The following is a 27,001-nucleotide window of genomic DNA, read 5'->3' as shown; positions in this document are numbered from 1 at the left end:
CTGGGGCACCATATGGGACGGGGATGGCCCAAGGGACTCACAGCCAACACACAGCCAGCCAGCCGGTGGCACAGGCGACCTGGGCTGAGGACGGGGTGCAAGGCCAACGGGGTCACACTGGGCAGGGAATGAGCCCATGGCAGTGAGGTTTAGAGAACAGGGGAGGAAGATCACTGCCCATGCCTGTCTCTGCCAGGAGCCGCCTGACACTCCAGGCCTGGGCCATGGACCCCTGCCTGAGGGGCAGAAGCCCCTCCAAGGGCTGTCCTTCCTAAGACACCTGGGGAATCCGTGTCAGGGTCCTACATGGGCTGGCCTTCGGTCTGAGCAGGACAAGGGGTAATGAGAAGACACTGCTGCGGCGGGCCCCACAGCCCATCTGGGCATCACCAGAGCTGGCCCTGGGACAGCTTCCTCCTGCCAGCGGTGCCCTGCCAGGGTCACACGGGCTCCTACCAGGCGGGACGCCGGCCCGAGTGTACAAACATGGCCCAGGGCTTGTCTGATTGCGCCTTGCCCGCCAGAGCTGTGACTCAGGCCGCCAAGGGTATGTATCGCCATGTTTATTCATGAGAGTTTTCATAGCGAGACGACGGCGCATCAGTGTGCCAAGACAGCAGGCGACAGGCCCTCCGGCAAGGCTTGGGTTCTTTAATGAGTTTTACTTATTGAATAAAAATATCAACGCTGAGATGGAAAAAAACATGCATGCTCCAGCCCGCCTCAGCCCGACGGCTCTGGGAGGGCGGGCGTCACTCCTGGAACTTCCACTCCTGGCGGCACATGGGGCAGTGCTGCTGCACCTGCTGCGCGTTGAGCCACTTGAGGATGCAGTGCATGTGGAAGCAGTGGGAACACCGGCCCCACACCAGTGGGCAGTCGTCGCCGGGCACCTGGCCTGCGGGAGGTCAGGGTTAGGGCCCACAGGCTATGCCGCCGCACGCGCTTGTGACCCTGGCCAGGGAGCCGCCGCCACCACGGGCAGACACCAGGGACGCGGGCCCCGCGAGCCTGGCCAGCTCCCGCCAGGCCATCACCACGGGCAGACACCAGGGACACGGGGCCTGCGAGCCTGGCCAGCTCCTGCCGGGCCGTCAGCAGCAGCGCGGTGCTGCTTTCCCTTTCCTGTGGCAGCCTCGGAGGGTCTCACCTCCCAGGCGCCCGCCCTGTAAGCCCGGAAACATTTCCTCTGTGGAGAGGACCTGGCTGGAGGGACATACCACATCCAGAGGGGGGACAGGGGCCCCTGGCCTCCAAGGGCCTGGGCACAGCAATCCTCCCTGGTCCTACCGCATCAGCCAGCCTGGCACCAACGAGTGGTCCTGCTGCTGCCACTAACCTGTCCGGCCGTGCCAGCTCCCTGCTTCCACCCAGCCCCCAGGACCTCCCGCTTCAGCAGACCTCTCTGAACACCCCTTCCCCATTAAAGCTGGAGCCCACCAGCCCACAGCTCAGGGCAGCCAGCTGGCCCGCCCCCGGGAGGACGCCGCGCCGGCTGCTGCCTCATCCAGAGTGCCCGCGGGCAGCCCGCTCGGGTACCTGCGTGTAAACACACCGATGATGATTCACGAGAGGACTTGCTAGTGTCTTGATAAAATTATTTTTTAAATTAAAACGCTTCTTGACAAGACTGCTTTACCCCGAGGGCCGCTGGGACGTGCAGCAGATTTATTACAGCCTTACTCACTCTGGATCACTGGCAGTTCAATTTTAGCGAGAAATAAGGTGCTGCTTAACTTACCCAAAAAGATCATGAGAGGCGTCCAACACTTTGCACATTAAAATTGGCCTGCATTAGCTCAGTGCCATGGCACACACCTGCAATCCCAGTACCCAAGAGGCTGAGACAAGAGGATTGCAGGCCCAAGACCAGTCTTAGCAACTTAGCCAGACCCTCAGCAACTTAGTGAGATCCTAAAGAAACAAAAAGGAGCCGGGCGTGGTGGCCCACGCTAGTAATCTCAGCACTGGGAGGCTGAGAAAGGAGGATCCTGGTTCTTAGAAGTCAGTAAGACCCTGTTTCAATATAAAGAATAAAAATAAAAATAGGGCTGAGGGTGTAGCTCAGAGGTAGAAAGCCCCTGGGTCCCATCCTCACAACTGCAAATAAATAAAGGTTCAAAGTAAAGAATAAAATATAGGGCAGGGAGTGTAGCTTAGAGGTTGAACGCCCCTGGGTTCCATCCCCAGACCCGCCATAAATAAATAAATAAATAAATACATAAGTAAGTAAGTAAATAAATAAATAGAGTACTCCTGAGTTCAATACCCAGTACCACAAAAATAAATAAAGCTGGGTGCAGTGGCATAAACCTGTAATCTTAGTACTTGGGAAACTGGGACAGGATTTCAGATTCCCAGCCAACCTCAGCAACTTAGCAAAATCCTCGCAAATCAGTGAGACCCTGATTCAAAATAAAAAACAAGCCGGGCGAGGTGGCGCACGCTTGTAATCCCCGCGCTTGCGAGGCGGAGACAGGAGGCTCGCGCAGGTTTGAAGCCAGCCGCGCTGGCTTAAGAGACTGTTTCCAAATAAAAATGTAAAAATAGGTCTGGGAGTGTAGCCCGGAGGTAGAAGGGCTAACAGGAACCCCAGTAGCACCAAAAATAAATAAATAAGTAAATAAATAAATAAATAAAATAAAAAACAAGAGCTGGAAGTGGTGGTGCATGCCCACAATCCCTATATTTGGGAGGCGAAGAGCAGAGGATTGCAGGTTTGACACCAGTCTCAGCAACTTAGAGAGCCTGTTTAAAGCAGGGCGTGGTGGCACACACTTGTTCTGCTAGCATTCAAGAGGCTGAGGTGAGAGGATGGCGGTTCGCGGACAGCCTCAGCTACTCAGTGAGGCCCTCTGCAACTCAGTGAGACCCTGTTTCAAAATAAAGAATAAAAAATAGGGCTGGGGGTGTAGCTCAGAGGTAGAATGTTTCTGGGTTTCCTCCCCAGTATCGCAAAGAAGAAAAAAAAGTGGGGGTAGGGGGCTGGTCATACAGTTTGGAGGTAAAACACTCTGGGTTAACCCCCCAGTACTACACACAGAGAAACAAATAGGCAGCTCACGCCCTGGTTATTTTCTTTAGAGACAGACCTCCCTGATTGCCCAGGCCAGATTTGAATTTGTGATTCTCCTGCCTCAGCCTCCTGAGTAGCCAGGATGATAGGTGTGTACCACCACCACCAGCTTACTAATGCCTGTCTTTCTTTCTTTCTTTCTTTCTTTCTTTTCTTTTCTTTCTTTCTTTCTTTCTTTCTTTCTTTCTTTCTTTCTTTCTTTCTTTCTTTCTTTCGTGGTACTGGGGATGGAACCCAGGGCCATTCTACCTCTGAGCGACACCCCCAGCCCTATTTTTTATTCTTTATTTTGAAACAGGGTCTCACTGAGTTGCAAAGGGCCTCACTAAGTAGCTGGGGCTGTCTGCGAACCGCGATCCTCCAGTCTCAGCCTCTGAATGCTGGGATGACAAGCATGCCCACCACGCCCAGCTACTACTAATGCTTTTCTTTAATGGTACTAGGGACTGAACTCTGGGGCACTCTACCTCTGAACCTGAACTATACTTCCAGCCCTATTTATCTATCTATCTGGTTCAGAGGATAGAACTCAGAGGTATTCTACCTCCAAGGTAGGCTCCCATCCTGCCTTTCTATGAATTAATTAATTAATTTACTTTTTTATTTTGTGGTGATAGGGACTGGACCCAGGTACACACAACCTGAACTACACAACTAGCCCTATTTTACTTTGCTTTTTTTTTCTTTTTTGTGGTGCTGGGGATGGAACCCAGGAACATTCTACCTGAGCTACACCCCCAGCACTATTTTTTATTATTCTTTATTTTGAAACTGATTTTCACTGAGCTGCAAAGGGCCTCACTGAGTAATAGCTGAGGCTGTCCATGAACCCAGATCCTCCTGTCTGGCCTCCCAATGCTGCTGAGATTAAAAGAGTACAACATCATGCCCAGGTGTTGTGTGTGTGTGTGTGTGTGTGTGTGTGTGTGTGTGTCTAGGGATTGAAGCCAGGGAAAATAATATACCTCTGAGACCCACCTCCATGCCAATTTTTCTTTCTTTCTTTCCTTTTTTTTTTTTTTTGGGTGGCAATGGGGATGGAACCCAGGGGCATTCTACTTTGAGCTACACCACCAGTCCTATTTTTTATTCTTTATTTTGAAACAGGGTTTCACTGAGTTGCAGAGGGCCTCACTGAGTAACTGAGGCTGTCCCTGAACCACGATTCTCCTGTCTCACCCTTCCAAATGCTAGAATTACAAGTGTGTGCCACCATGCCTGGCCCTAAAATTTTTTATTTTTATTTTTGTGTTTGGGATTGTACCCAGAGGCACTCTACTTCCGCTACACCCCCAGCCCCTTCTTTATTTCTTAGGGTCTTGCTAGGCTGCTGAGTCTCACCATGTTGCTGAGGCTGTCCTTGAACCCACAATTATCCTGTCTCATCCTTCCAAGTACAGATTACCAGTGTGTGGCATGTGTGGCTCTATTTTTTATTTTGAAACAGGGTCTAAGTTGCTGAAAGCTTTCTTAAATTGCTGAGGCTGGCCCTGAGCCTGCAATCGTCCTGTCTCAGCCCCCCCCCCCCCAGTACTGAAGTTATAGAGATGCACCACCATGATGGGTTTTATTTATTTATTTTTGGTAGTACTAGGGATGGAACCTAGGGGCCTTCTAGGTCTGGGCTACACTCCCAGACCTATTTTATATTTTATTTGGAGACAGGGTCTCTTAAGCCAGCAAGGCTGGCTTCGAACCTGCGTGATCCTCCTGTCTCCACCTCCCAAGCGCGGGGATGACAAGCGTGCTCACCACGCCAACCAAGTTGCTGAAGTTGATCTCTAACCGGGGGTCTTCCCATCTCAATCTCCCAAATAGTGGAATTATGGTTATGCACTACCATGCCTAGATTTCCTGGCATCTTTGACAATAATTTAAGCTGGGCGTCGTGGCACATGCTTGTGATCCCAGCATTTGGGAGGCTGACACAAGAGGATCATGGTCTTGGACAGCCTCAACTTACACCCTTTGCAACTCAGTGTGACCGTTTCAAATAAAAAGAATAAAAAAGAAAAGAGGGCTGAGAGTGTGGCCCGGAGGTAGAATGCTCGGAGGTAGAATGCCCGGAGGTAGAATGCCCTGGTACCAAAAAAAAAAAAAAAGTGAGGTGTGGTGGCACAGGCCTGTAATTCAGTAATTCGGTAGATAGGAGGGACACAGGTTTGTGCCCCTATATCTGGCTGAATCCGTTCTTTCTTTCCTTCCTTGTCATCCCGGCATTCTGTGGGCTGAGGCCGGAGGATCGCGGTTACTTAGTGAGGTCCTTTGCAACTCAGGGAGACCCTGTTCCAAAATAAAGAGAGTGGAATGCGCCTGGGTTCTGGTACCACAAGGAAGAAAAGAAAGGTGGCTAGGGTGTAGCTCAGTGGTGAAAGGTAGCTGAGTTCAATTCCCAGTGCCAGAAAAAAAACCCAAAAAACCCCAAACCACAAGTTGGGCGTGGTGGTACACACCTATAATCCCAGTATAGGATTATACTGGGAGGACTGAAGGTTCAAAGTTGCCTCAGGAACATAGTAAGGTTTTCAGCAACCTAGAGAGACACTTTCCAAGCCAAAAAAAAAATTTTTAAAGGCCAGGGTAAGCCGGGCGTGGTGGTGCACACCTGTAATCCCAGCATTCTGGAGGCTGAGACCTGAAGATGTGGTTTGCAGACAGCCTCAGCTACTTAGTGAAGCCCTCTGCAACTCAGTGAGACCCGGTTTCAAAACAAAGAATAAAAAAATAGGACAGGGGGTGTAGCTCGGAGGTCGAATGGGTTCCATTCCCAGACCAGCAAAAAAAAAAAAAAAAAAAAAAAAGGCTGATGGTAAGCCGGGCCTGGTGGCGCAAGCTTGTAATCCCCACGCTTGGGAGGCTGAGACAGGAGGATCGCACAGGTTTAAAGCCAGCCTCAGCTACTGAGTGAGGTTCTCAGCAACTTAGTGAGACCCTGTTTCCAAATAAAGTATAGCCTGGAGGTAGAAAAGCCCCTGGGTTCCATCCCTAGTACCACAAAAAAATAAAAGGATGAGGGTGTAGCTTTGAGTTAAACGCCTCGGGGCTCAAGCCCTAGTACCTCAGAAAACAAGGAGAAGGACAAAAGCCCTGAGGCCCAAGAGAGGTGTGCTGTTTTGTTTTGATTCAGAACTGGGCACTAAAGACAGGGCCTTGTGCACTCTAGGAAAGCATTTCCCACTGAGCTGCAGCCCAAAGATGTCTTCATCTGTTGCATTTTGTTTGAGAATTTTCCAACAAAATGTTTTTACAAATCTCTCCTGCTTTTCAGTACTGGGGATTGAACCCGGGAGCTTTCTATTTCCAAGCCACATCCCAACCCTTTTATGTTTTTATTTATTTACTTTTTTGTGGGTCTAGAGATGGAACCCGGGGGCACTCTTCCTCAGAGCTCCATCCCCAGCCCTATTTTTTATTCTTTATTTTGAAACAGGGTCTCACTGAGTTGCGGAGGGCCTCACTAAGTAGCTGAGGCTGGCCATGAACCATGATTCTCCAGTCTCGGCCTCCGGAATGCTGGGTTTCCAAACGTGCGCCACCTCGCCCAGCTTTTTGTTTTTAACTTAATTTTGGCTTTTAGCTGTGCGTGGGGCACGTGCCTATAATGCCAGTACTGGGGGGGCTGGGACAGGAGGGTTGGAAGGCAGCTTCAGCAAGTAGTCAGACCCTGTTTCCTTGTGTTTCCTCACAAGTACTGGAATTGCTGGAGTGTGCTACCACGCCCGGCTGGAAGTAACTATTTACAGGACTTTTCTCTCTCATATCCTAGGTAAGTGCTCTAACACTAAACTACTTCTTAGCCCTTTCCTTTTTTTTTTTTTTTTTTTTTCGGTACTGGGGATTGAACCCAGGGGCATTCTACCTCCAAGCTCCAACCGTACCCTAGCCCTACTTTTTATTTTTCATTTTATTTTATTTTATTATTATTATTATTATTATTATTATTATTATTATTTTTTTTTTTTTTGGTGGTACCGGGGTTCCTGGAAGCCCTTCTACCTCTGGGCTACACTCCCAGACCTATTTTTACATTTTTATTTTGAAACAGGGTCTCCTAAGCCAGCGTGCGCGGCTGGCTTCGAACCTGCGCGATCCTCCTGTCTCTGCCTCCCAAGCGCGGGGATCACAAGCGTGCCCACCACGCCCGGCTTTATTCTTCATTTTAAAACAGAATCTCACTGAGTTGCAGAGGGCCTCACTAAGTAGCTGAGGCTGGCCGCGAACCTGCGGTCCTCCTGTCTCGGCCTCCCAAATACTGGCATTACAAGCGTGCCCACCGCGCCCGGCTTCTTTCTCCTTAATCCTTTTGAGGCTGCTCCCGGCCTCCTGGGCTTGAGCCATTTTCCTGCCTCGGCTGCTGGGCTTCCTGTGACCACAGCACCATGCCCGGCTGTTCACAACTTGCCCAGCTATTTCCTGTGCACTGTTTTCGGGAGGGGGCACTAAAACCCAGGGATCTCAAGGCCGAGTGCGTAGGCAGAGTCCAAGAGCAGAGAGCCACTTACAGTCGGGACAGCAGCCATTAAATGCCATCCTGCAGATGCCACAGTTCTCGTCGTTGGCCACCCACAGCCAAGTGGCCACGCCGTTCCAGCACTTAATCTTCACCTTCATGGCGCCGGCGCCCGAGGCTGAGGGAAGAAGCTAACGTTAGTCCAGAGAGATACAAAGTCTGAACACCAAAAGGGGGTGCAGCTCCAAGACCAGGGGTCGGCACTTCGGGGGAGCTCCTGGAAGAAGCCATGCCCTTGCCAAGAGCTATCTGCCAGATATCTGCTCCTCACGTTGGGGGGCCTTGCTGGGGGTGCCCGAGGCTTTCGGGTTCGGTTCTGTCCACTTTTAGGAAAGGGCACATTTCCATTAATTAGTTGCAAAACTACACCATGCAATGTTTATCAAAGGCTATGACTAGCAAGATGCGATCCTCTTAAGCCGGGCGTGGTGCACGCTTTTAATCCCAGCATTTGGGAGGCTGAGACAGGAGGATCCGGGTTCCAAGATAGCCTCGGCTACTACTTCGTGGGGCCCTCTGCAACTTAGTAAGATCCTGTTTCAAAATAAAGAATAAGGGCTGGGATGTAGCTCATTGGCAAAGCGCTTGCCTGGCAAGTGCACCGCCCTGGGTTCGATCCCCAGTCCAAAAAAAAAGACACACACACACGAAAAGAATAAAAGGTGGGGCTGGGAATGGAGCTCAGAGGTAGAATCCCCCTGGGTTCCATCCCTGAACCACAAAACACAGACAAAAACAAAGTGCGCTCTCTCTTGAGAGATTAGAAATGGAGACGAGAGCCGGGCGTGGTGCGCAGGCCTGTCATCCCAGCATTCGGGAGGCTGAGACAGGAGGATCGCGGTTCGAGGACAGCCCCCGCTACGTGGGCCCTGTGCAGCTCAGCGAGACCCTGTTTCCAAATAAAGAATAAAAAATTGGTGCTGGGGGTGTCGCTCGGGGCTGAATGCCCCCGGGTTCCTTCCCCAGTACCTCAAAAAAAAAAAGAGAAGAGAAAAAGAAACGGAGAGCATCGCGTCCAATAAAGCCTTAGCCTCCAGGGGAACCCGAAACCCAAACGAGACCGGAAGGTGCGGGCGTCGTCCGGGGCTCGCGGTCCGGGCTGGGCTGGCGCGGCGGCAGCGGAGGGACGGCCGCGCATGCGCGGGGCGGGGCGGGACGCTCAGGCCCCGCCCCTCCGCCCGCCCCGCCCTCATCACGTGCCGCCCCGCCCTTCCGTTGGCGGCGCCGGCGTCCGCGCGGGAAGGTATAAAAACGACCGCACCGCGGCCGGCGCCTCCAGAGCAGCGCCCGCCGAGCCGCGAGCCCAGTGCGCGCGCGCCTGCCCGCCCCGCGCGCCCGGCGTCCAATCAGCGGCGGCTCCGCGGCGGCGTCGCCGGAAGGCCCCGCGCCGCGCCGGAACTGACGCAGCGGCGTGCTGACGCGCGGGCTCGACCGAGGCCCGATCCCGCGCCCGCCATGGCCGACAAAATGGATATGTCTCTGGACGACATCATCAAGCTGAACCGGAGCCAGCGGGGCGGCCGCGGCGGGGGCCGGGGCCGCGGCAGGGCCGGCGCCCAGGGCGGCCGCGGCGGAGGCGCGCAGGCCGCCGCGCGGGTGAATCGCGGCGGCGGGCCCATGCGGAACCGGCCGGCCCTGGCCCGGGGCGCGGCGGGCGGCGGCGGCAGGAACCGGCCGGCGCCCTACAGCAGGGTGAGTGAGAGCGGGCGGCGGCGGCGGGCGGCGGCGGGGCCGGGCCGGGCGCGCCTCACGCGTCTCCTTGCGGCTTCCCCCCAGCCCAAGCAGCTCCCCGACAAGTGGCAGCACGACCTCTTCGACAGCGGCTTCGGCGCCGGCGCCGGCGTGGAGACGGGCGGCAAGCTGCTGGTGTCCAACCTGGACTTCGGCGTGTCGGACGCCGACATTCAGGTACGAGCGCCCGGGCTCGCGCCCTCGGCCGCCCCTTCCCGCCGGCGGCTGCACAGACCCCGGCGGTGGACAAAGCACGCAGCGGGTCTGGAGGGTAGCGGGGTGTTTTCTTTGCCTCGAGCATCATGTCTTGCCCCCTTCCTCGGGTCATGTCGGTGATTCTTAAACCCGTCTTTGGTTAAAGCCTTTTTACTTTTTTTTTTTTTTTGGGGGGTCCCCCAACGCTACCGAATAAGTAAAGTTCTTTTCTGGTTAAAAAAAAGAAGTGTGGGAGCCGGGCGTGGTGGGCACGCTTGTAATTGGTGGGCTCCCAGCATTTGGGAGGCCTAGACAGGAGGTGCACGTTCGCAGACAGCCTCGGATACTTAGCTAGACCCTCTGCAACTTAGTGAGACTCTGTTTCAAAATAAGGAATAAAAAATAGGGCGGGGGGTGTAGCTTGGAGGTCGAATGCCCCTGGTTCCATCACCAGACCCGCAAAAAAACAACTTTGGGCCGTGTGTGCTGGTGCACACTTTAAATCCCAGTACTTGGCAAGCGGAGACAGGATTGCAGGTTTGCAACTTAGTGAGGCCCTGTTTTTTTTCATTACAAGAGAATAAAATAGGGCTAGGGCTGTAGGTGGGAGGTAAAAATGTCCCTAGGTTCCATCCCCAGTACCACAAAAAAAGAAACTTTGGGAATGAGTCTCTAAGATGGCTTGGTCATGGTGCTGGGCCTCCCTGGGTTCCATTTCTCAGAGCCCAGCCATCTGACCTTGCCATGATGGGCAGCAAGGCCAGTAAGCACTCACAGTGTCTCAAAATTTATTTGAGGTGGTTTCTGGCATCCACTGGAAACCGCTTCTGGTGAACTTTGTTTCCCGCTGTGTGCCTGCGGCCAGAGTAGCCCCACTCTCTGGGTTCCCTCTCCAACTCCCAGCCTGCCTGGGGTCAGGGCGGTTTCCCTGGCGGGTTGACTTCAGACTTTGCAGCGGGCTTGAGTAGGAGGAGAGGGAAAGGTGAGCCCAAGCTGTCGGGGAGGGGCTGGGGTCAGGGCTCCCGGAGCCATGGGCCCTTCAAGCCAGGCTACTGTGTTGGTTTTCCTTGCTCTCACTCTTGGCCTCTGCCGTTCCGTCAAGTACTCCTTGGGTGCGTTGTCAGACTTCTGTGGTTGAAAACCAGTGACTTACGTCCTGTACAAGGGCCTTCGACTTCCTTTACTTGCATCATGATGTATACACGTCAGGTCCCCACGTGGACAAGAGCCCTCCTGGCCATCTGCTCCTGGAAGCTGCTGTTTTCCTGCCATCCCTGCCTCAGTTTCTGTCCTTGTAGATGGCTGCCAGGGATGCACCCCCAAAGCGCTCATTGCCGGAACTGCCCTGGGCCTCTGAGGGAGACACTTTGTAGGCGCTTTGCTAATCGTCGCCTTTCCGGCTCACAGGAACTCTTTGCTGAATTTGGAACACTGAAGAAGGCGGCTGTGCACTACGATCGCTCCGGTCGAAGCTTAGGAACCGCAGATGTGCACTTTGAGCGGAAAGCAGATGCCCTGAAGGCCATGAAACAGTACAACGGTGTCCCTTTGGATGGTGAGTTTGGCACTGGGCCCAGGATGCCTGTGGGGCTTGTGGAGTTTGGGGCTGGCACCTGTCCCTGTAGGAATATGGGTTGCCCCTCTGGCTGAGGACACTTTGCATTTGCCCCTTTGTCTCTCTCTTCCATTCTGCCACCTCTCATGCTGCCCCACACATCTGGACCAACCTCTTGTGAACCCCCATCCAGCAAGCTACATCCCTCCCCTCCTTCAGCTCCTTCCGGAAGATTCACTTCTGTGAAGCCTTCTCAGAACCGCCATAGTACACCTGAGTGCGGGGCTGTAGTCGTAAAGACAAAGGTACCTGTTCTTCTTCCGTCAGGTCACCCACACCTGTCCACCCATGAGCACCCCGGACACCTGATCAAACAGCCCACCTAGCTGACCTGAGAAGGAGTGAGGAGGTGTTGGCGGGGTGTTGTTGCCATTTTGTTCTCCCACCAGACTCTCCAGGCCATTTCCCTTGTTGGGGGCATTGGAGACACACAAAGGCCCTTTGCAGAGCTTGCATGGAAACCAGGGTGTGGTGCCCCTGGGCGGGCCCCGGAGCCTCTGGGATGAGCCTTCTTGTATTCTTTGCCACAGGCCGCCCCATGAACATCCAGCTCGTCACATCACAGATCGACACACAGCGGAGACCTGCACAGAGGTGAGCTCAGCTGCCGGGGGCGGGGAAGGCTCGCGGTGTGTGGTCACGGTGCCCTGGAGGCCTTTCCAGGTAGCCAACAAGTCCCCTTTTCCTTGCTAGCTTAAGCAGAGGCGGCATGACTAGGACCCGTGGTTCGGGAGGTTTCGGTGGCGGCGGCACTCGGAGAGGGGCCCGTGGAGGCAGCCGGGGAAGAGGCAGAGGTACCGGCAGGAACTCGAAGCAGCAGCTCTCTGCGGAGGAGCTAGATGCACAGCTGGACGCCTATAACGCGAGGGTGAGTCTCGAGCAGTGAGCCCCTGGGGCTGACCCAGCCAGAGAGGGCGGGCCCTCCTGAGTGAACCTCACTCTTCCCTTCCTTTCAGATGGACACCAGTTAAACAGCCGGGCAGAGCGTGCGTGAGCGACCCAGACGTCTCGTCCATGCTCCCCTGTGGGCGGGGGTGGCACCTGGGCTGTGCGGCCAATGACGGATTTGTTCCTTTTATGTTTTAAAATAGGATTTAAAAACTGATGTAAAGGTTTTTTTCTTTTTCTTTTTTTTTAATTCTGAAACAGACCTGTTTTGTACTGAGTTATTTTTGGGATAAATTTTACTGGTTGCTGTTGTGGAGAAGGTGGCGTTTTCACCTTTGCCATAATAAAATAGAACTGTGTGTAGAACTGTAACTGTTTGGTGCATCCCGCTGCTGCGGCCCTCCCTGGCCGGAGCCAGGGTCTGCCCTCCGCCCCCGGGAGGGCCGGAGGGCCGGCGTCAGGCTGGCGCGCTGGCCTTGCTGTCTCCTGCCCTGTGCTCCTGACTCCTTGCTCTCTGACTCAGTAGGTGGGAGGACAGAGCAGCCGGGCCCTGCCTAGAGCTGCCTGTTCACTCTGCGAGCACCGTGAGGTGAGGGGGTGGCAGGCCATGTGTGCGGTGTCGGGAGACATCCCGTGACGGGAAGCTCCTGGGCTGTTCCTTTCCCTTCTTACACTGCCAGAAGCTGGGTTCCTTGGCATTTCTGACCCAGCAGTGTGTCTTTGTTGACGGGGACTGAGGCGCAAGGGTACTCCCATAACTGTGTACCGCTGCCCTCCGTGGCCTTGGGTGGGCGACGTGGGCTTCAGGACCCCCATGAACACCAAGCGAAGGGCGTTCAAGTCCCTCGAGTTGTTTCATAGAACCTGTGCACGTGTTCGTGTTTCTGAACACCAGAGAGAAGGTAAATGCTGTGCACATGGTTGTCCTCCATTGCTTAGGGGATGCCGAGGAGCAACGGTCTGGAGGAGTCCGCGCGTGTGACAGCGCACGGACGTGTACTCTATTCTTTTTTTCTTTTTGTGGACTAGGGATTGAACCCAGTAGCATTCTATCTCCAGGCACCATCCCCAATCCTATTTATTTTGAAGCAGGGTCTGTTGTGGGGAGCCTCAGTAGCTGAGGCTGGCTGTGAGCCTGCAATCCTCCTGTCTCAGCCTCCCAAGTACTAGGATTACTAATGTGCGCCACCACGCCTGGCGCGTGCGGTCTTTGGATATTTCCATGCTCAGATGTCTGGGTCTGGATGAGGAGAGCTGTGTCTGGTGGAAGGGCAGAGGAGGCTGAGGGGATCCAGTCAAGAGGGAGAGCGGAAAGCCTAGGAGCTGGGTTGATGGCAGAACTCTGAAAGCAGGGAGGCGGGGGGTGGTGCGCCTGGGCTCTGTCCCGTGTCTTGCTGGGAGGACGGTGGGTGAGTGCAGTGAGGAGAGGCCTGAGAGCGGATCACTCACGGCCCTTGACGCCCGTTTTGAGGGATGTGTGCCAGGGTGGCCCTTGAGCTCCATTACAGCGGCTGCCACCTGAGCAGCCTGTTCTGTGCCAGGCAGGGCCACCCTACAGACAGCTGCAGCGGGTGACTGGTCTTGGCTCTTGGAGCCCAGTCCCCCAGGGGAGGATCACCAAGTGTCTGGCTTCAGCTGCTGTGGCAGGGAGATGGACATTGACGAAGGTCAGTTGTGCAGCAGGAGTCATGCTGCCCTGGGCGCCCCTCCCCAGCTGAGTGCTGGAGCAATCCTCCGCCTGCTCCTTCGCGGCCGGGGTGCTAGTGAGGGAATGCACCACTGGTGTGGTGGGGATGAGTGGTCAGGGTTTGGGGGCCATGGCACTTGGGAGGGAAGGACTCAGTATGATGTGTGGCCATGGAGGGGTAGGTGGGCATCGGTGGACAGAAAGTCCAGGAGAGCAGGCTGAAGTGGGGCGTGGTGGCACACACCTGTAATCCCAGTACTCAGGAGGCTGAGACAGGATCGCACAAGTTCAAAACCAGCTTCAGTAACTTAACCCTGTTTCCAAATTAGAAAACAAAATAGGGCTGGGGTGTAGCTCAGGTAGCCCCGAGTTTCAATTCCCAGCATCACACAAAAGGAGCGGGCTGCAAGTGCCGAGAGCTCAGCGTGACCCCGAGGCTGGGTGGGGACAGCCAGGCATCTGCAGAGCCCTGCTCTGAGCTGAACAGCTTCAGGCTTGGCAGTGTTGGCAGGCAGGCACGACCGAAGTGGGCATGTGGCTGGGGGGGTGGAAGATGCCACAAGTGGGGCTGGCATTTGTCCCTGGCACCAGCTCTATTGGGAAGGTAGGGGCTGGGGAGTAGCAGGACCAGCCTTTGTTTATTTTTTTGTGTGTGGTACTGGGGATGGAACCCAGGGGCCTTCTACCTCCGGGTTTACACTCCCAGACCTATTTTATATTTTACTTGGAAACAGGGTCTCTTAAGCCAGCGGAGGCTGGCTTCGAACCTGTGGGATCCTCCTGTCTCAGCCTCCCAAGCGCAGGGATTACAAGTGTGCGCCACCACGCCCGACAGGACCAGCCTTTTGTAACTAGTGTGCTGGGACCAGCCTTGGCGGCACTAGGACCCCTGTGGGTGGTAAGAAGAGCAGACCATACCTCTTCATTGCAGCAAACCTCCGCCGACATTGTGGAGCGGGGAGGCCTTAACTGTGCTGGGTGAAGGAACTGTTGAGTGTGAGATGTTTCTGAGGAAAGAAGACTACTTCACAGGTGACAGGTGGGAACAAGGGTGAATCATGCCAGACCAGGCCATCTGGAGCGCAGTGCCTGGGCTTTATGTATTTGGTACCAGAGGGTTTGTTTTGTTTTGACACTAGGGATTGAGCCCAGGGACATTCTACCTCTGAGCAACACCCCAGCCCAGCCCTGATTTTTTTTTTTTTAAGTACTGGGGATGGAAACCAGGGGCATTCTACCTTTGAGCTACACCCCCAGCTCTATTTTTTAATTTATTTGGCAACAGGGTCTCACTGAGTTGCCAAGGCCTCACGAAGTAGCTGAGGCTGGCTGCAAACCATGGTCCTGTCTCCCCCTCAAATGCTGGGATTACAGGCATGTGCCACCACGCCCAGTGCTGCCGAGGCTTTCTACGTGGAGGAGTATGGGGTGGGCTCGGTGACCCTGGACTGAGTGACAAGATGGAATGAGACTGTTTTGCTCGCCTTTGTCCTTTATGTTCCCGCTCACACCAGGAGCTGCCAGAGCCCATAGGCACCTGGGGAGGCCCGTTCGCAGCCAGTGACTGGCCCCAGAGCAGGCGCGTGACTGAAGCAAGCATGGCCATAGCAAGGCTCCGGGGCTTTCAAATGTGCTTTGGGAAGGAACAGCCAGCTCGGGAGAATAGGCTGCATGTCCGCAGGAGTGCAGCTCTCGCAAGGTTAGCTCAGTGACCTGCCTTTAGACTGAGGTGGCTGGATGTGGCCTTTGGGTGCAGACTTGTAGAGGAAAGCAAAGACCCACCATCCTCTGGAGGAGGGAGCAGTTTGCTTCCCTTTGGGGATCCTGCTACACTTAACATGACCTCAGGTCTTGGATTCAGTGGCTTGTTATGGCACTCGGACACCAGCATAATCCTGCTCTGTTGCTGTGTCTATACCTGGCAACAGGTCCTGTAAATCAGTACAATTTTAGCTGGTTCTGGGTGGTGCGTCCCTGTAATCCCAGGATTAGGAGGCTGAGGCAGGATTGCAGGTCCAAAGCCAGCCTCAGCAATTTACAGCAAGACTCAACCTAGCGAGACCCTGTTTCAACCAAAAACGTAGCCGGACTTTGCGCAGGTTTGTGATCCCAGTACTGGGGAGGCTGAAACAAGGACTGCAGGCTCCTGGCCAGCCTCGGCAACTTAGACCCTTTTTCAAAATTTTAAAAAGTACCTGGGCGTGGTGGCGCACGCTTGTAATCCCCATGCTTGGGAGGCGGAGACAGGAGGATCTCGCTGGTTTAAGAGACCCTATTTCCACATAAAAAATATAAAATCGATCTGGGAGTGTAGCCCAGAGGTAGAAGGGCTTCCAGGAACCCCAGTACCACAAAAAAAAAAAAAAAAAAAAGCTGGGTGTGATGTCACACACTTGTAAACCTAGCATTTAGGAGGCTGAGACAAGAGGATCACAGTTCATGAACAGCCTCAGCTACTACTTAGTGAGACTCTGCAACTCATTGAGACCCTGTTTCAAAAAAAAGAATAAAAAATAGGGCTGGGGGCGTAGCTTGGAGGTAGAATGCACTTGAATTTCAGCCTCAGTATTGCCAAAAAAAAGAATAAAAATAGGACAGAGGGTATAGCTTAGAGGTCGAATGTCCCTGGGTTCTATCCCCAGACCTGGTAAAAAAAAAAAAATATGGCTGGGGTTGTAGCTCAGAGGTAGAATGCCCGAGTTCCATACCCAGGACTGCAAATACAAAGTAAAGAATAAAAAGTAGGACTGAAGATGTAGCTCAGAGGTAGAATGCCCTGGGTTCAATCCCCACCACCACAAAAAAAAGAAAACAAAAATTTTTTTTAAACATTTTTATTTTTGGAAACAGGATCTCTTTAAGCCAGCGTGATCCTCCGGTCTCCGCCTCCCAAGCACAGGGATTACAAATGTGTGCCACCACACCCGGCAAAAATTAAAAAAAAAGGCCGGGCGTGGTGGCGCACGCTTGTAATCCCAGCATTCGGGAGGCTGAGACCTGGAGGATCGCGGTTCGCGGACAGCCTCAGCTACTTGGTGAGGCCCTCTGCAACTCAGTGAGACCCGGTTTCAAAATAAAGAATAAAAAATAGGGCAGGGGGTGTGGCTCGGAGGTCGAATGCCCCTGGGTTCCATCCCCAGACCCGCAAAAAATAAAAAATAAAAAAAATAAACCAGGACTAGTGGTAGAGCTGAGGTAGAATATACCCCTGGGTTCAATCCCCAGTACAAAAACAAATGTTTTGTCTTAACTTTTAGCTAGTGGTTTAATGTAGGATTTACACAAAGGAGCCAGGGCAGTGGTGCATACCTGATATCCCAGTACTTGGGAAGCAGAGAGAGGAGGGTCCCAGGTTCAAGGCTGATCTCTGCAACTTAGAAACTGTTTCAAAATAAGAATATAGGGCCGGGCATGGTGGCACACACTTGTAATCCCCGTTCTAGGAGGTGGAGACAGGAGTATCTCCCAGGTTTGAAGCCAGCCTTCCTGCCTTAAGAGACTCTGTTTCCAAATTTAAAAATATATATAAAAAGTAGGTGTCTGGGAGTGTAGCCTGGAGGTAGAAGGGTTTCCAGGAACCCAGGTAACACCATATAAAAAATTAAAAAAAAATACAGGCCTGGGGGTAGAGTTTGCAGTTAGAATGTTCATGGGTTCAATCCCTAGTACTAAAAAGGCCTGTTCTCTGTTATAGACTGCATAGTTGCCACGTTTATGGAATGCCTGGCCCGTGACTTGTGTTCTATTTAATATTCTAAGTACTCTCTTACCGTCTCAAGAATCTACTGATGTAATCTTTTATTTTAGAGTTTAAAGAGAATGAAGCTTATTTACTCAGTGAAAAAAAATGTGAGCACCATTTTAAGGCACCAGAGAGAATAGCCCTGAACAAAACATACCATCTCTGCCTTCATAGCTTCTGTCCCTCTGCCTTCATGGCTCTCGTCCACCTGCCTATATGGCTCTCGTCCATCTGCCTTCATGGCTCTCGTCCCTCTGCCTTCATGGCTCTAGTCCATCTGCCTTCATGGCTCCAGTCCTTCTGCCTTCATGGCTCTCGTCCATCTGCCTTCATGGCTCTCGTCCCTCTGCCTTCATGGCTCTAGTCCATCTGCCTTCATGGCTCCAGTCCTTCTGCCTTCATGGCTCTAGTCCATCTGCCTTCATGGCTCCAGTCCTTCTGCCTTCATGGCTCTAGTCCATCTGTCTTCATGGCTCTAGTCCATCAGCCTTCATGACTCTTGTCCATCTGCCTTCATGGCTCTAGTCCTTCTGCCTTCATGACTCTTGTCCATCTGTCTTCATGGCTCTAGTCCCTCTACCTTCATGGCTCCAGTCCTTCTGCCTTCATGGCTCTCGTCCCTCTGATTCATGGCTCTAGTCCGTCTTCATTCATGGCTCTTGTCCATCTGCCTTCATGGCTCTAGTCCATCTGTCTTCATGGCTCTAGTCCCTCTGCCTTCATGGCTCTCGTCCATCTGCCTTCATGGCTGTAGTCCATCTTCATGGCTCTAGTCCCTCTGCCTTCATGGCTCTCGTCCATCTGCCTTCATGGCTCTCGTCCATCTGCCTTCATGGCTCTCGTCCATCTGCCTTCATGGCTCTCGTCCATCTGTCTTCATGGCTCTCGTCCATCTGCCTTCATGGCTCTAGTCCCTCTGCCTTCATGGCTCCAGTCCTTCTGCCTTCATGGCTCTTGTCCATCTGCCTTCATGGCTCCAGTCCTTCTGCCTTCATGGCTCCAGTCCTTCTGCCTTCATGGCTCTCGTCCCTCTGATTCATGGCTCTAGTCCGTCTTCATTCATGCCTCTAGTCTATCTGCCTTCATGACTCTTGTCCATCTGTCTTCATGGCTCTAGTCCATCTGCCTTCATGGCTCCAGTCCATCTGCCTTCATGGCTCTAGTCCCTCTGCCTTCATGGCTCTAGTCCGTTCTTCCTTGATTTTGGATTTGAACCTTGGCCTGATCTATGCCAGGCGAGCGCTCTACCACTTGTCCACCCCTGGCCTGAACTAATGGGACAGTGAAGCCCTGGACTTCAGATGGGAGACCATTACTGCATGAGAGTAGGACAGAGTCCACTGCTCCTGGGTCTGTTGGTGAGGGGAAGCCACATGGACACTGGGGGGAAAGCTTGATTGGCAGAGAGAATGACAAATGAAAGGTTCAGGCTGAAGGTGTGACAGATGACCTTCAAGCCAGAGCCTTGTGAAGAGACAATGGGGAGAGGAGAGGCGGGCAGAGCTGGGCCAATAGCTGCTCGCCCAGGGGCTCTGCATGCTGGGTATGCAGCCCACCACTGAGCTATGGCCCTAACCCCTTTATTTATTTATTTATTATTTGTTGAGGACTTCACTAAGTTGCTGAGGCTGACCTTGAACCTGTGATCCTAACTCAACCTCCCAATACTGGGATTATACATATACACTGCCATACCCAGATTCCGGCCCTTTATTTTTATTTTTTGTGTGTCTGGGAACAGAACTCAGGGGCATTTGAACTCCAAGTTACACCCCCTGCCCTATTTTTTATTCTGTATTTTGAAACCGGGTCTCACTAAGTCGCAGAGGGCCTCACTAAGTAGCTGAGGCTGTCCGCGAACCGCGATCCTCCGGTCTCACCCTCCCGAATGCTGGGATGGCAAGGGTGCGCCACCACGCCCGCTTCGGCCCTTTAATTTTGAGAGGGTCTCCCTAAGATTCCCTGGCTGTCTCCTAACCCAGCAAAACCCTGATGCTCTAGTTAAAGCCCGCACGCCCCAAGGGAAGCCTTGTGCTCCTTGGCTGCCGCAGTTATGTCCCATGAAGCACAGCCACTGAAGGCTGCAGTGCAGCCGGTTTCCCTGAATCTACAGACCTAAAGTCCACCACCCTACCACATTCCAGAACATTCTCTCACCCCCTAGCCGGCACCGCCATTCCGCTGTCCCCGAGTCCTTAGTAATTACTCTGTGGATTTGCCTGTTCTGGACATTTTGTGTGAATGGACTCATACAGTGTTTGTATCTGGCGGTCTCTGTGTGTGGGATATCGGGGATGGAACTGCGGACTTACCTCGAGACCTATTTTATTTGGACACGGTCTTGCTGAGTTGCTGAGAGTCTCATAACATTGCTAAGGCTGGCTTCGAACCTGTGCTCCACCTGGCTCAGCCTCCCAAGTACTGAGATTATAAGCACGCACATGCGTCACTACTCCTGGCACTTTTTTTTTTTCTGGTACTGGGGATGGAACCCAGCCACATTTTACCTCTAAGCTATACCCCCAGCCCAATTTTTTTATTTTTAAAATTTTTATATTTATTTGTTTATTTATTTTTGCAGGTCTGGGATGGAACCCAGGGGCATTCGACCTCCGAGCTACACCCCCTGCCCTAATCTTTTTATTCTTTATTTTGAAGCCGGGTCTCACTGAGTTGCAGAGGGCCTCACTAAGTAGCTGAGGTTGTCTGAGAACCGTGATCCTCCGGTCTCAGCCTCCCGAATGCTGGGATTACAGGCCTGTGCTGCCATGCCCGGCTCCTATTTTTTTAATCTTTATTTTGAAACAAGGTCTCACTAAGTTGCAGAGAACCTAAATTGCTGAGATTGGCTGGGAATCTGGGATTCTACTGTCTCAGCCTCCCAAGTACTGTGATTATAGGTGTAGGCCGCACACCTGGCAAAACTGAGTGTTTATGTACACATTTTTGTGTTTTTATTTCTCTTTCAGAATTGCTGGCTCATAGGGTAGCTGATTTTTCCTGGGGGAGGACTGGAGGTTGAACACAGAGGCAGTCTGCTTCTGAGCTAAACTGGCTCTGTTTTATCTAATTTATTTTTATGGTATTGGAGATTGAGCCCAGGGGCATTCTACCTCTGAGCTCCACCCCCAGCTCTATTTTGTTTATTCTTGATTTTGGGTACTGGGGATTCAACCCAGGGGCATTTTACCTGGGTTGAGATACACCCCTAGCTCTATTTTATCTATTTTTTTTTACTTTGAAGCTATTTCACCAGGTTGATGAGAGGTCTGGTATGTAGTTGAGGCTGTTGTGAGCCGGAGCTCCTCTTATCTCGGTTTCCAAGTACCGGGATTACAAGTGTGTGCCAACCACACCCAGCCTGTTTTATTATTTTGAAACGGTCTTGCTAGGTTGCTGAGAGCCTCACTGCGTTTCTAAGGCTGTCCTCACACCTGTGATCCTCCTATCTCAGCCTCCCATGTTACTGGGATTACAGGATTGCGCCACCATACCTGGTTTTATTTTATTTGTGTGTGTGGTACTGGGGATGGACCCCAAGCTACACGTCCAGCCCTATTTTTTAGTCTTTTTAGTTTTGAAACTGGGTCTCACTGAGTGCAAAGGGCCTCGCTAAGTAGCTGAGGCTGTCTGTGAACCAAGATCCTCCTGTCTCCGCCTCCCAAATGCTGGGATTACAAGCGTGCGCCACCACGCCCGGCTTCAGACCTATTTTTTTAATAGCTTATTTGGAAATAGGGTCTCACTAAATTCCTGAGAGCCTCACTAAGCAGCTGAGGCTGGCTTTGTTTTTTTGTTTGTTTGTTTGGTTTTTGGTTTTTTTTGGTGGTACTGGGGTTCCTGGAAGCCCTTCTACCTCCGGGCTACACTCCCAGACCTATTTTTACATTTTTTTAAAAATTTGGAAACAGGGTCTCCTAAGCCAGCGCACGCGGCTGGCTATGAACCTGCGCGATCCTCCTGTCTCAGCCTCCTGACCGCGGGGATTACAGGTGTGTGTCCCATGCCTGGCTGATTTTATTTTTTATTTTGAAACAGTCTCGAGGAATTACTGAAGGCCTTGCTAAATTGCTGAGGCTGGCCTTGAACCTGCAATCCTGTCTGTCTCAGCCTCCCAGGTACTAGGATTACAGGCTTGTGCCACCATTCCCAGCTTTATTTTTTTCTTTTCTTTCTTTCTTTTTTGGTACTGGTGATGGAACCCAGAGGCGTTCTACCTCTGAGCTTTATTCAGAAACAGGGTCTCACTAAGTTGCTGAGAGAGCCTTACTAAGTAGCAGAGGCTGGCTTTGAACCTGAGCAATCCTCCTGTCTCAGGCTCCCAAGTAATGGGATTACAAACTTGTGCTATTACACCCACCTACTTGGCGGTGTTTTTTTTTTTTTTTTTTTTTTTTTTATGGAGGTGGACCCAGAGGCATTCTACCTCTGAGCTACATCCCAGCTGTGTTTTATTTATTTTGTATTTTGAGGCAGGGTCTCACTAAGTTGCTGAGGGCCTCACTAACTTGGGGAGACTGTTCTTGAATCTGTGATCTTCCTGTCTCAGCCTCCCGAGTTCTGGGATTACAAGTGTGTGCCCTCACACTTGGCTTTATATGTTCTTTTTGTTTTGTTTTGCTGTTTTGGGGTAGAATCCAGGGCTTTGTGCCTTGTAAGCAAGGGCTCTACCACTGAACTACACCCTCAGATCTGGAATTTAAAAGAACTCTGATTCAAATAAAAAATAGTGAAAAAGCTGGTTCTGGGGAAAACCCTTCTTATAGTCACAGTACTTGAAAGTATGAGACAGGACTACAGAATAGCAAGTTCAAGGCCAGCCTCAAATTTTTATTATTTTTTCATTTTTTGATGGTACTGGAGATTGAATCCTACAACACTCAACCTCCTATCTATACTTCCAGCCCTATCTTTGATTGATTGATTGATTGATTGATTGATTGCGGTACTGGGGATGGAACCTAGGGGCATCTACCTCTGAGCTATAGCCCCTGCCCTATTTTTTATTCTTTATTGTGAAACAGGTCTCACTAAGTTGTGGAGGTCCTAAGTAGCTGAGGCTGGCTGGGAACCTATGATCCTCCTGCCTCAGCCTCCCAAGTACTGGGATTAGGAGCGGGCACCACCACACCCAGTTTCTTATTTTTATTTTGAAACAAGGTCTGCTTGCTGAGGCTGTTCTTGAACCCTGCAACCCTCCTCCATGCCTGGCAGCTAATCTCCATAATTAAAAAAAAAAAAACAGCAATTTAGGAGGACCCTGTTGGAAAATCATGTAGTTTGGAAGTGGAAAAATGCTCCTCGGTTCAATTTCCAGTTACCACCCTTCCCCCCAAAAAAAGCCAGGCGTGGTGGCCCACGCTTGTAATCCCAGCACTGGGAGGCTGAGACAGGAGGATTGTGGTTTGCAGACAGCCTCAGCTACTTAGGCCCTTTGCAACTCAGCGAGACCCTGTTTTAAAATAAATAATAAGCGGCCAGGCATGGTGGCGCACGCTTGTAATCCCCGCGCTTGGGAGGTGGAGACAGGAGGATCGCACAGGTTTGAAGCCCCGCTGGCGTGAGACCCTGTTTCAAAAATATAAAATAGGTCTGGGAGTGTAGCCCGGAAGTAGAAGAGCTTCCAGGAACCCCAGTACCATAAATAAATAAATAAATAAATAAATAAATAAATAAATAAATAAATAAATAATAGGACTGGGGATGTGGCTCGGAGGTAGAATGCCCCAGGATTCCATCCCTAGTACCGAAAAAAAAAAATTTTTTTCACAATATTAATCAAGAAAAATACCAATGGATTTTTAAGTTGTTTTGGTTGTATAGCAGGTATCTCTTTCATAAACGGCAACCCTGATGCGGTGCACATGCTTGCAGCCCCAGCTATTCCAGAGGAGGCTGAGGCAGGAGTTGCAAGTCCCAGACCTGCCTGGGCAATTGAGACGTCTCAAAGTCAAAAATAAAAAGGACTGGGGACACAGCAGCGTGGTAGAGCACCCTGGGCTTCGTCCCTCCCCTACCAGACAAAAACGAGTCCACTGGTTCTGGAATGGTTTGTCACGGCAGGGAGGATCTGGAGCAGGGAAGGAAGTCTGGGCCTTCCTCCTGAGGGAGCGGCTGCTGTGCCGTCTGGTGCCCTACCGCAGGAACCAGACCCTCCCGTGGCGGCCATAATGGGCCCCGGAGAAGACCCAGCCTGCTGTTCCTGCGCTCGGCACCGCGTGAGACGTACGTGTTGGTCATTGGGAGCTGGTCAAAGTTCCAGCAATTGGCTACTAACGGATATACCTGAAACTTCGATTAATACTTTTTAAAGTAGCATTTGGCCTATGAAAGTAGCCTGTTCAGCAGCGTTTGGTGGAATACACCAGGAATCCCAGGATTTGGGAGACGGATGCGGGAGGACTGCAAGTTTCAAGCCTGACTCAAAACACATCAAGGGCTGAGGAAGCCAGGCGGTGGCGCACGCTTGTAACCCGTTACTTGGGGGGCCGAGACAGCAGAATCCGGGTTCGAGGCCAGGCTCGGCAGTTTAGGGAGGCTGGCCACTTAGTGAAACCCTGTTTTCCAAATATAAAACCGGCCTGGGCCGGGCGTGGTGGCGTGCCCCGGGAGGCTGGGCCGGAGGATCGCGGTTCGCGGACAGCCTCAGCTACTTAGTGAGGCCCTCTGCAACTCACACCCTGTCTCAAAACAACGAATAAAAAATAGGGCAGGGGCTGTAGCTCGGAGGCCGAATGCCCCTGGGTTCCAGCCCCAGACCCGCAAAAAACAACCGGCCTGGAGGTGTGGCTCGGAGGAGGGGCGCGCGCGGGCCGAGGGTGCAGCTCGGCACCAGGCACACAAGGCCGCCTCTCCCCTGGGCGGCAGGGTCGAGCTCCGGGGCTCCCCTGGGCGCCCCGCACACGCAGCCCGAGGCTCGGGCGGGCGCCCGCCGCGGGGCGCGCCCACGAGGCCGCGCAAGATGGCGCCGCGCATGCGCCGGCCCGCCCCGCCCGGGCGGAAGTCGCGTGACCCCGGAAGTCGCCGTCCGGGCGGCGGGCGGCCGACGACGTTCGTCACTCGGTGCGGGAGGGCGCGAGCGGGCGGTCGAGCTCCGGTGAGTGGCCGCGCGCGGCGAGGGGAGGGGCCGCCTTTGTGCCGCCGCGCGGGGCCGGGCGGCTCCGGCGGGCGGGCGGGGGCCGGCGGGCCGCGCCCGAGCCGCGAGCGGCGCCTCTCCCCGGGCGGGGGCCGGGGCCGGGGCTCGCCGGGGCGGTCCGCGGTGGGCGCCCGCCCCGCCCCGCCCCGCCCGGCGCGGCCGCGCCCAGGGATGCTGAGGCCGCCGCGGGCGGGGCGCCAGGGCGCGGACCCCAGCGGGCGGCCGCCCCCGGCCTCGGGCCCGCGGTGGGAGGCGCGGCCGGGCCGCCGCCGCCCCGAGGGACCGAGTGGGCTCCGGGCTCCGTGCGGTCCGGGGCGCGGGGCAGCCGCCCAGCGGAAGGGCCCGGGCCTCCGCGGCGCGTGCCTGCCGGAGGGAGATCTCGGAAAGCCGAATCACTACAGCGGCCCCCAGATTGTAGCCACAGGCCCTCCCCGCGCCGCCAAAATCTCGCAGCTCTTTGAGCCCCTGTGGGCATTTAGACAGACTTGGCATGGCATGGGAGACGTGACAGGCCCGAGCAGAACCTCGCCTGCAGGTGGCTGGGGCGGGCGCACGACCCAGGAGGGTCCCTTGGGGGAGGGCCTGAGCCAAGCAGCAGGAGACCGGGCATGTAGAATCGGCCTTCCGGGTGGGGTGCGGCTGGGCATAGGGTTAGGCCCCTGAGAAACAGGCTCCATTTCTAGTCAGTGCCTACACCTCATTCCTGGGGTGCTGCCTTCTCAGACTCCCAGAGGGCCCCCATGGTGGGCGCTGGCACGTGACCAGTGTGCCTCCGGAGCTCGCCCCACTGCTGTCCTGCTCGGGAGGTGCACCTCTTCTGGCTCCTGCACAGTGGCCCCGGTCCTATCCAGGCTGTCACGGCCCCGCCCGCCCACAGGTGTCCGGGACCCAGCTACAGGTGAGCATGGCTGAGCAGGAACCCACGGCTGAGCAGCTGGCCCAGATTGCAGCAGAGAATGAGGAGGATGAGCACTCCGTCAACTACAAGCCCCCGGCCCAGAAGAGCATCCAGGAGATCCAGGAGCTGGACAAGGATGATGAAAGCCTGCGCAAGTACAAGGAGGCGCTGCTGGGTCGGGTGGCCGTCTCCGCGGACCCCAGCGTCCCCAACGTCATCGTGACCCGCCTGACCCTGGTGTGCAGCACTGCCCCGGGCCCCCTGGAGCTGGACCTGACAGGTGGGTGCCTGCGTGGTCCCTGGAGGCCTTGCCTGGCACCCTGCTGCGCAGCGCCTGCGCCCTCTGGCGGGGCAGCTAGGGAGTGCAGCCGGGTGCTCGCGGAGGCTTTGCTTTATGCAGGGGAAAGGGCTGGGGGAGTGCAGAGGGGAGGAGAGTCAGCCTGATGAGCTTCCTCCCCGACTAGGCGATCTGGAGAGCTTCAAGAAGCAGTCTTTTGTGCTGAAGGAGGGTGTGGAATACCGGATAAAAATCTCCTTCCGGGTAAGCCTGCGCTTTGGGGAGCCACTGGGAGAGGGGCTGGGGTCCTGGCTGACCTTGCCTCCGGGTCCTTCCAGGTGAACAGAGAGATCGTGTCAGGAATGAAGTACATCCAGCACACGTACAGGAAAGGCGTCAAGAGTGAGTGGCCGGGTGGGGCTGTGGCCTTCCCCGGAGGGGTGGGCACCTGTGACCAGGCCCTTCCTTTGCAGTTGACAAGACTGACTACATGGTGGGGAGCTACGGGCCCCGGGCAGAGGAGTATGAGTTCCTGACCCCCATGGAGGAAGCACCCAAGGGCATGCTGGCCCGGGGCAGCTACAACATCAAGTCCCGCTTCACAGACGACGACAAGACCGACCATCTGTCCTGGGAGTGGAATCTCACCATCAAGAAGGAGTGGAAGGACTGAGCCCAGCCCGGAGGCGGCAGGGCAGATGGACAGACAGAAACGTCCCACCCCACCCCTCCCCACCCAACCAAAGTGCTGAGGGCCCTCCCCTGCCTTCCCACCTGGCCCACTTGGGGAAGTTCCTCCGCCTCCCCTCCCTCCCCCCGCAGGCCCCCGTGGTCTCCAGTGTCACATTGCTGCTTCTGCCTGTGCAGTGGGGGGGCTCGCGCAGGCCTCCAGCCCTCCGTGTGTCCTCCGGGTCCCCTCTGCCTGCCCTGCCGTCCCTGGCTGGCCCTAGCAGTTAGTGAGAGCGGAGCGCTGGACGGGCTGCCCTGCCCTCCCTGCCGCAGCTCCGGCTGTCGTCCTGCCCACCCCGCTCCCTGGCCAGTTCATCCATCTCTGTCAGTCACCGTCTAACCATGATGCCTTAACATGTGGAACGTGTACTGGGGCCTTCGCTAACTCTAACTCCCCGTCTGCATGAGCATGTGGTCTCCCCGTCCCTACCCTGTCTGTAATCCTGGTGACCCAGGGAGGCCTGGGGCGCTGCTGTTGCTTCTGCCAGGGCCTGGCCAGCCCCTCCCAGCCCCGGGCC

General features: G+C 54.1%; 2 protein-coding genes across 2 annotated transcripts; one reads left to right on the top strand and one right to left on the bottom strand.

Annotated features, from left to right (window-relative positions):
- Nucleotides 1-752: 752 nt before the first annotated feature.
- On the bottom strand, nucleotides 753-7,687 carry ANAPC11 (anaphase promoting complex subunit 11; the record flags this gene model as incomplete). The annotated part of the gene is made up of 2 exons (XM_080713653.1): nucleotides 753-898; nucleotides 7,579-7,687. The coding sequence occupies 2 exons, from the start codon at nucleotides 7,685-7,687 to the stop codon at nucleotides 753-755; spliced, it is 255 nt and encodes an 84-aa protein (XP_080569779.1).
- Nucleotides 7,688-9,041: 1,354 nt separating this feature from the next.
- ALYREF (Aly/REF export factor) lies at nucleotides 9,042-26,427 on the top strand (the record flags this gene model as incomplete). Its single annotated transcript, XM_080713346.1, has 9 exons — nucleotides 9,042-9,278; nucleotides 9,363-9,494; nucleotides 10,920-11,067; nucleotides 11,658-11,721; nucleotides 11,821-11,995; nucleotides 25,457-25,757; nucleotides 25,942-26,018; nucleotides 26,093-26,156; nucleotides 26,228-26,427. 9 exons carry the CDS (start codon nucleotides 9,042-9,044, stop codon nucleotides 26,425-26,427), a joined length of 1,398 nt encoding a protein of 465 aa, XP_080569472.1.
- Nucleotides 26,428-27,001: the final 574 nt, after the last annotated feature.

Source organism: Muscardinus avellanarius, assembly GCF_963383645.1.
Source record: "Muscardinus avellanarius genome assembly, chromosome: 16".
Classification (NCBI taxonomy): domain Eukaryota; kingdom Metazoa; phylum Chordata; class Mammalia; order Rodentia; family Gliridae; genus Muscardinus; species Muscardinus avellanarius.
The sequence above is the reverse complement of the archived record's forward strand: the minus strand, read 5'-3'. Positions and strand labels throughout refer to the sequence as shown.